Here is an 8,930-nt window from a genome sequence, read left to right on the forward strand (position 1 = left end):
CTAGGTGGAGGAAGCTCCGTGGCTGGGCATGTTGGCCATGCTGCCGACCATGCCAGCCGCGCCAGCCATACCTGAGGGCCCTCCCAGAGCCGGAGGACTGTGCTTGGTAGGTGAGGTCATGTCGGCTCCACGCCCCTGGCCTTGGGCCTGGGGGGCGTGGTGGGCGTGCTGCAGGGCGTGGCGCTCCAGCAAGGTGCGGTGTGTGAAGGCCCGGTGGCACACGTTGCACTGGAAGGTGCGCTCGGCACGGTGGGTGCGCATGTGCACATTGAGCGAGCTTTTCTGGGTGAAGCGCTTGCCGCACATGGAGCACTGGAAGGCCCTGACGCCGGTGTGCACCACCATGTGTTTGAGGAGGTAGTCGCGCAGGGAAAAGGAGCGCCAGCAGATGGAGCACTGATGAGGTTTCTGACCTGGAACACACACACACACACACACACACACACACACACACACACACACACACACACACACACACACACACAGAGAGAGTAGACGTGTTGGTAATTTCAGCACTGGGCCGTCATAGCGTTTCATCACAGTATTGATTTTCAGCTAATATTGTGATAATTATGATCACATCATCATCTTCATGACAATATTCTGTTGTAAAAATCAATGATTCCAAACAAACAGTCGTCAAAAACAAAATGAGTTTTTAACGTTTTGATTTTAGACATGAGAAGAATCTCGTCTCGTGTCGACAGAAAAGTTCACGGCATTAAACATCAGTTTAATGAAGCTTTTATGTATTGCACCTCAGCCAGTCCTAATGCAGAATACAATCAGGTGATATTTGCATTCTCTTACAACAAATCCAAGTGTTTAGTCTTTTCCCTTAAATTTGTTTAACAGAGAGGAAAGGCCTCCTTTGAATCAGCATTCAGATCAATTAACAACTGAAACTCTGCAAGTCAGATAAATATAGTTGAAGCATTAGCGGCACTTTAAGACAGCGGTGGCGTCCCCGTCCTTTTTAATGGATCAATTTAGAAAGAAAAAACAACAAAAAAACAATTTTAACAATCAAATGGAAAAATCACGTGAAGTATTATCAATGATGGAAATTTAAGAGCATCTTAATCAGAAGTGTGAGATTCAAAGCTGAGCATTAATGCCATATTGATTTTTTTTTTTTTTTTTCCACTTGGGGGAGAGAAAACTCCACAACAAGGACACAGACACACAGTCTTAATTTATTATTACATTATGGCTAATGTGGCTAATAAGTCACCAACCAGCTGCCTATTCACACGCCCAGCAGCCAGAGAGCGACACTGAATGTAAGTCTAATGTTCACTTTGCTTTTAGCTCTGTTTTTTGGTCTCCACCACTTCTCTCTAGCTGCTACAGTAGATTCAAACCAGTGAGTGAACCTGCTTTAAACACCAACACAAAGCGATAAAAAGGGACAGAGCTGCAACGTAGGTGATGATTCTCTGCAGGTTTTTCCCTGCAAACAAACCCCCTTCACGTCACATCACATGACGCTCATCCTCTGTCTGTGACAGATGTTCAAGTGATTTAAAGGAGCGTGTCCTTACCGGAGTGGATGAACATGTGCTTGCTGTAGTTCTTCCTGGAACGTAAAGATTTGCCACAGTGCGTGCAGTCGAACGAGGTCTCAGATCCCTGGGAGGAAGGGGAGGGGCCTGCAGGGCAGGTGGAGGTGGAGGGCTGCGGGGCCGGGGTCATCGGCGCCGGGGGCGGAGGCTGCTGACTGGGCTCCGTCCCCGCCATGCTGTCAATCCCACCCATGGGCCCGCCCACGTAGAACGGAGCTGGCTGCGACTGGCTCACTGGGTACTGGAACAGAAGCTGAGGACGGAGAACAATTATTGTGAGAATAATAAACTACAAACTGTGTGTGTGTATCTGTGTGTGTGTGTATCTGTGTGTGTGTGTGTGTGTGTGTGTGTGTGTGTGTGTCTGTGAGTGTGTGTTCTTTTGTTCACATTTCAAAAAAATGATCATTGGCAATTGAATTACATGATGCAAAAGTCAGTGACAGTGGTGCCATTTACATTTACCTTTCCACATGGATACGCCTTTACTCTGTAAAACCTTATATGCAAATGAGGGCCCACACCTGTCACACCTGTCAATCAAACTCTGTAGGCGGGGGTTTATAGAAAAAGATGCTTGACTTGACATTCTGTAGATGGTATGTTACATACATTGTCAGCGCTCTGACAGTTTTTTAACTTTACACCCGCTCTGTAGCAACATTTTGGTGACCGCAGTACAGGTTAAACGTAATGTACGACACCGACCTGGTTGTTGATGGACTGCGTGGTTGGGGGCGGAGTCAGAGGCTTGTTGACCCTTCCTCTGGGGTTGAAAGCCATGGCCCGAGGAGGCTCGCTCTGGGGCCAGAAACTCTCAGAAAACACCCCCTGCTCATCATAGAAATCCTGCACACAAACAAAACAGACCGAGGTAAAGATCAAGACACACATATCTCAGATTAAAAAAAACCCTGACAGCACCGATTCTGGTGGCGTTCGTGTTTTAGCTTCAGTTCAAGGATAGCTGAAAAAACAAAAAAAAAAAAGAAAGAAAAAAGTAAACAAAACTGCAACCAGACAGTTCCTTGTTAAGCCTTGGCTTCAGTTCTCCCAGTGACATTTACCGAGACGCTTACCTGCTCCAAAGGTGTAAATCCTGCCTGTCCCTGCGCTTGTAAAGTCCCCTGGTGAAACATACTGTATGTGTTCAGCTCCACAAATGTGTGCATATGTGAAGAATCAAGTCTCTCTGCCCTCTGTCTCCTTTCATATGCAGATATGCACAGACTACATCGCTCATTATATGCATTTACAATCTTTTCACACCCATACATTGCAGATAAATTTGTGAGGTGTGGTCTGACGAGTCAAGCTGCATACATTACTGAGTACAGTAATGACGTATGGCTGGGGAAGTAATTTAAGAGCAAATAGCGACATGACTGGAACTCGTCTAACACAAAGTAGAAGGCACTCCTGACATGAGTCTAACTTTCCATTTGTTAGACCGGCTGATGGGAGTTTCACCAACCATTTTGGGAAGAGGATACAGATAAAATACAGATAAAAGATACGTAATTATATGTAATTCGATACCGACATAGCAGCATGAGTTATAATATGGTATATTTGCTGGAAATTCATTTAAGAAATGTCTGTTTTTTGGTTTATTGACCTAATTAAACATCTGGAAAATTGAGTTACGTCATCATACATCATACCAATGCTGTACAGATGTTATTAACATCTGGCTGTGATCAGATTACTGGCCAGAACACCTTCAGGTGGAATCTGGCCAATCCAATCACAATCCAACTGCAATCTGTATCAACCTTGGCTTTGACGTCTGAACAATATCTATTTTATTTATATATTATATTTAATATATTTATATTTTTGTATTTAATGACAAAATCTCTAACATTTGAAAACTCTCTATTACTATACCCAGTTGATAGAGAACATGGAGGCGCGAGAATGTGAGTGGTTTGGTGTAAGGCCGGCATGAAATACATGAAGGAGGCATGGGGAATTGGACAAATAATTTCAAAATAAAACAGGAAATCATAAATTCAAAGTCCAAACAGTCATTTTAAGGGCAGATCATGACAATTATACTCTTGAGTTACTAACTTTATAATAATAATAATAATAATAATAATAATGTAGAATTTCAAAGAATTAAAAAAAAAAAAACTATCTGGAAAAAACTAAACAAAAGTTTTTCTTCATGTAAATTTCCACCCGGAGCATGATGGGAAATAATCTCAAAGGAATGTAGTCTTGCAAATAGTGACCCTTCAAGGTCCCCAATCTTTACAAAATCTTATTGTGAGTGACTAATAACTGTGACTCATGACACATTAACTTTAGATGCGAGAGGGTGTGGTTGACATTACTTTACATTTTAGAATAAATAGATAATGCTGTTTTAATAACGGCCGGTTACTCATCACGATAATATACGTAAGTTCTGGCGCCAGTCTCTTTTATTCAGAGGTCACTAGGTTTTGACAAAAGAAAGAGAAAAATCAGTAATTTAGGAGCATAAAGATACAGATGTTTGTATCATAAAATTGATCACAAATGAATCAAACTTCACATTTGCTATAAATGTATTACACCTCTAGCACAACACACAACACAATGATCTGTAAGAAGTTAATTTGCAGACAGCCTGCGCTGAGATACGCCGAGTAAGAAACTGCAGAACTGCTTCACATCATGTTCATGTGAACTAAAGAGCAGCGGAGGAAAACTTGCGGAAAGACAGAGAATTTGATTATCCAAAGCTGTGCTGGGTAAACTGATGATCACATACTTTTTCTTCGCATTAAAAAACGTAACGTCTTAGCCGCCTAAACTGAGCGGATCGTTTCATTTCCAATCGTAACTTACTCTGCAGCAGTTTGGAGGAAACTGACAGGCAATGCTGAATTCTTTTGACTGTGTGGCAGATGTTCCCTGTGTAGTCTGCAGGGTACAGCAGGCTGCGGCATAAATCTGCTCCACCATGTTTTTTCCCTCCACTTACTTCAGGAATTGTGACAGAAAATGCAGAGCATGAATTCAACACAATAAAGGTCATTTTAAAAGTTTCCTTCTGAAGCAAAATGCTAAAATGTTCATCATGGTATTACCTTGAAATCAAGGCTTCAACGCTTAAAATATGCAAAATGTTTTATACAGACTGCCGTCCTTCTGCAAACATTATTATTTGAAAAATGTAATTAAATTAATATTAAAATTAAAAATTAAAATTCTTTGCATAAAAAAAAAGCTTTACATCTCTAATATGGCTTTACATTTTACAAACTCTTTTTTTTCTTCCAAAGCTCTCACAGATGCAGTTTTACCCACCTGTCCAAAGCTGGCCATGGATTCCTGGGAGCCCTCCTGCTCTCCGTCTCTTCTCCCGTCCTCCAAGGCATAGACGGTCCCATCTGCGTCCTGAACCCCTTCATCTTTCACCACCACTCCCTCTCCTCCCAGCACCTGAAGAAAAAGGGGAAAAAAGAAAAAAGATCCATTTCAATCAGTCCAAGTTGTAGAGAAATTGCGATGACAACAGCAGCAGCAGGAGCAAAAAGGGAGCAGATAGTCTACAAGAACAACAGTGCATTGACCCGGCAACAGCCCCTTTAAGCAGGTACTAATAAGTTTAATGACGTACAGTAAATATGCAGAAGTCCATAGAATATCAACAAGGCAATTACTGCTGAAATTAAGACGAGAGCTTCTCTTCAATTGTGCAAAGTGCAGAAACATCTCAGCGATATACGCCACTGCAGTGTGAGAAGAGGGAAAAGCAGAAAAAGAAAGAAAAAACAAACCGTTGCAGCTCTGCATGCCTGAAAGCTGTAACCATGGCAACCCTTCCCCTTATCCCCCTACCTGGAGTCTTAGCGGCTGCCTCTGCTTGCGGCTGTGGCTCGCCCCCCTATCTCTGTCTCCATCCCTTCCCCGCTCTCTCCCGTCCAAGTCCTCCTCCTCGCTGTATCTGTCCATCCCCACCAGGTCATCAGAGAGGTCAGTTGTGTTGCCGCGGAGGCTGTCCCTGCCGATGCTGTCCACACTGCCCACACCGGAGCTGCAGCCCGCTGAGAGGTTCCCTGTGCTACTAGTGTTGGCTCCGTTGGCCGTCTGTGCCAACAGGTCTCGGAGCTTGTACCTGACGTCCTGAGTACAGCTGGAGCTCTGCTTCATGAGGATTGTGCCGGGCCCCGAGCCCATCCCGTCACCGCACATGGAGCCGGGGCCCATGTCGCCCAGCGCCATCAGACTCACGGTGTTAGCTTGCTCCATCGGGCCTGGGCCACTCTCACTGACACTAACGCCGGTACCCCCCATCCCACCACCCATGTTACTTGCTCCGCATTCAGCCATGAAGTTAGAGAAGTTTGCGTAACCCCCACCCCCACTCGCTCCACCAACAGAACAGCTTCCACTGCCGCCACTCTCTCTCCCTTTGCCCCCACCACGCTCTTCTTGTTTAGGGAGAACTCCTCCGAGCATCCCTCCTCCTGCCGCTGCTGCCGCCGCGGCCGCCGCCGCTGCTGCACTCGCCGCCCCTGCCGCTGCCTTCCTCTGAGAGATTATCTGGGTGCACTCATCAATGACCGTCTTGATCTGCAGGATGCTGGCAGCGGTGAGGATGCAAAGGGCCTGCGACTGCAGCACCACCAGCGAGCCGCTGTACATGAAATCCACGAGCTGCTTCACGGTTTCAGCGGGCACCAGCGGTGGCACAGAGATTTCAGAGTGACCCAGCAGCAGCTTGTCCTGGAAGAAGGGGCTACCAGCTGCCAGGACGCAGGCGTGGGCACGTAGTGAGGCGTCATGTATCCGCACGGTCACATCACAGAAGAGGCCCTCGCGCCGCTGCGTGCGCAGGGCTTCCAGCACTGACTGGCTCGAGTTGTGAAGGTGGATGTAGTGCACGGTTTCTGTGCCGGACGCCATGTTGGGAGGGGGCGAGTCGCTGGGGACGGGGTGGGAGTGGGGGTGGGGGTGGGGGAGGGGGGGAAGGTGTCTGGGGTTTTGCGTCAGCTTGAGGGATAAGGAGGACAGGGAGGGAAACGGGTACAGTGCATGGGCCACGGTGGGGCCGTGTCCCTTCAAACAGTCATGAGTCTGATGGAAGCTTTCAAACTGCTGCTCTGCTGTGGTTCGAGTGTGTGAGGAGCTGCCTTTGTTGTCCTGAGAGGGAGGGACGTCAAGAGGTTGTTTCCACCAGCGTCACTGTCTCTATTAAAAACCTGTTGAATACATCGAAGCGAGTGATTAAACACTAAGCCCTTGTGTTAAATGTTCACAAAACACGATCAGTCCATGAATTGATTGTTCAATCAGCATTAAACAAATTCAACAGCTGATTAATAATCTAAATCATTTATGAAGCAAAAATGGCTGACATTCCCTGATTCTAGCTTTTCAAATGTCAGGTTCTGCAACATTTTTCTTTGTTTTGAATGTCTGTAGATTAAACAGCTGTGGGTTTTGGACTGTTGCTCAGACATTAGAAATGACATCTTGGGAGCTGGGAAATTGTGTTGGGGGACTTTTCAGTGTTTTCTGATAAATTACACAGTGCAGAATTAATTAGTTGGTCGAATAAATAATCAATATTTTATTCCACAAAATGCTAACAATCATTAGTTGCATCCCTGAGTCGGATTTTAAACCCTCATCTGTTTCATTTTCACGCCCTGTGGCAGAGCTGTGGCTGAAGGTGACGGAGGTGGCGACCAAGCACCTGCTAATTAATCATCAAATAAGTCGCGTGCATCATCTGAAACACCTGTTTTGGACAAATGACAGCACGTGCTGTGCGCGAGCCACAACCCGCTCCTCGGGTCAGTTAATTCGGCTATTCTGCACCGTGGGTGGCCGGTAACGCAACACCGAAGGACGATTTCACCGTTAGCTGTGCTAGACAGAGGCACAAAGAGTGAGGCAGCTGTCGCTTAAACACTTCGTTAAGTGAAAAAAAAATGCAGCAGCCAGTTCCAGTAAACAGGTAACTGACGAGCCAGCGTTGACGGTGACGGGCTAACGTTAGCTCGCGTTAGCTGTTGACATTAGCCGCTCAACTCCCGCACGGAAATCTGCACGAAATGCACAGATTTACACATGCAAACTGAGCTTCGTCATCGACTAAAATACAAACGTAAATGGTTAAATGTCGAATAGCCGCTGGCAGCGTGCCTAGCATGACATAAAAGCCACTATCGGAGCTCACCCCCACGCTCCGACATGCTAACCTAGCTAGATTACTGGCTAGCTAGCGCGAATTGCCAAAGGCACAACTAGTAAAGTTAGCATGCTAGCTAGCGGACTACCACCCATTTTTCAACAGAGCGCGGTAACGTTACACCCAAGTAGTTTACAGTTAGTGTCACCGCGTGTTGTTTAATCGTGACTACATACCTGCAGTGACAGTCCGCCGCTTGTTAGTTTCAGGCGGATGGATGCAGCAGGAAGCCCTCAGTGTAACGCACCCAACCTGGTGAGAGCTGGAGACAAACACACATACACGCACACAAACACGCACACTGACTCACACATACACTCGCAGAGAGATGGGCGCAGAGAGGGATGTGGAGCTTTCTCCTGCTTCACAACAGCTAAGCTATTCGCAAGTATTAAAGTACCTGCAGTACTTTTGTTTTCTAACGTTAACGCGTGTTCACACCCATCGAAAAGTAGGACAAATTCCTGCACACAAACCCACGTTGCGCATTGATGCAAAACACATGCATGCATGCACGAGAAAACACGCATTAACAAGCTGATCTATACATTTGATTCAAATGTGTTAACTCATGGGAGAGTTGGGCCACATCAGGATAAAGGAGGGAATAGCTGCAAGATATTAAATGCATTGTTTTGGATAGATAGCAAGAGTAGCAACAACTCAGTAAGGACAAAGATTCAAACTAAACCACAATACATTTACTGACAGACTTGCACTCTGTAGTTTGCCAGATGTTGGCAGGTGTTCAAATGTAACTACAGCTTGCACACAGGGTGTACAAATGTGTATTAAAGTGCTGAAAGAGCATTTGTACTGAGAGTTATCCTCTCTGTGCTGTAGCCTTGTTCCGGGTGGATAAACTTCAGTGGCAGCGGCGGCAGCAAGATTCCTGGATCAGCTTGTACTCTCAGGGGTGAAGACTGAAAGTGAGTATAATGCAGTATAGATGAGGAATGTTTAAAACACACTGTGCAGAAACGTTTGAAGTAAACTAGTTTGAAATCAGTCGGTCAGAGGCCCTTTCCTCAGATGATGAGCTGAAGTGAGGCACAACTGAAGTGAGCTGAAAGTCTTGACAGAAAATTGACTGCCAACTATTTTGATAGTTAATACCAAAGCTTGCTATGGATCTGAAATTAAGCAGCTGTTTATTTTAGGGTGGAAAG

General features: G+C 45.7%; 1 protein-coding gene across 1 annotated transcript; it reads right to left on the minus strand.

Moving 5' to 3' along the window:
• Positions 1-6,470, minus strand: LOC111235875 (zinc finger and BTB domain-containing protein 45-like). The gene is made up of 6 exons (XM_022764444.1): positions 5,403-6,470; positions 4,869-5,003; positions 4,407-4,481; positions 2,274-2,414; positions 1,545-1,818; positions 1-413 (listed from the first exon to the last, which is right to left on the minus strand). Exons 1-6 carry the CDS (start codon positions 6,468-6,470, stop codon positions 1-3), a joined length of 2,106 nt encoding a protein of 701 aa, XP_022620165.1.
• Between the last annotated feature and the right edge of the window lie 2,460 nt (positions 6,471-8,930).

Source organism: Seriola dumerili, unplaced genomic scaffold (assembly GCF_002260705.1).
Source record: "Seriola dumerili isolate Sdu_G_001 unplaced genomic scaffold, Sdu_1.0 BDQW01000538.1, whole genome shotgun sequence".
Classification (NCBI taxonomy): Eukaryota; Metazoa; Chordata; class Actinopteri; order Carangiformes; family Carangidae; genus Seriola; species Seriola dumerili.

Coding starts and splice junctions, on each gene's coding strand:
- LOC111235875 (XM_022764444.1), bottom strand. CDS start 6,470: ATGGCGTCCGGCACAGAAACCGTGCACTACATCCACCTTCACAACTCG. Junction 2,415..4,406: donor TTCCTCCAAACTGCTGCAGA/GTAAGTTACGAT, acceptor GTTTGTGTGCAG/GATTTCTATGATGAGCAGGG. Junction 414..1,544: donor GCACATGTTCATCCACTCCG/GTAAGGACACGC, acceptor TGTGTGTTCCAG/GTCAGAAACCTCATCAGTGC.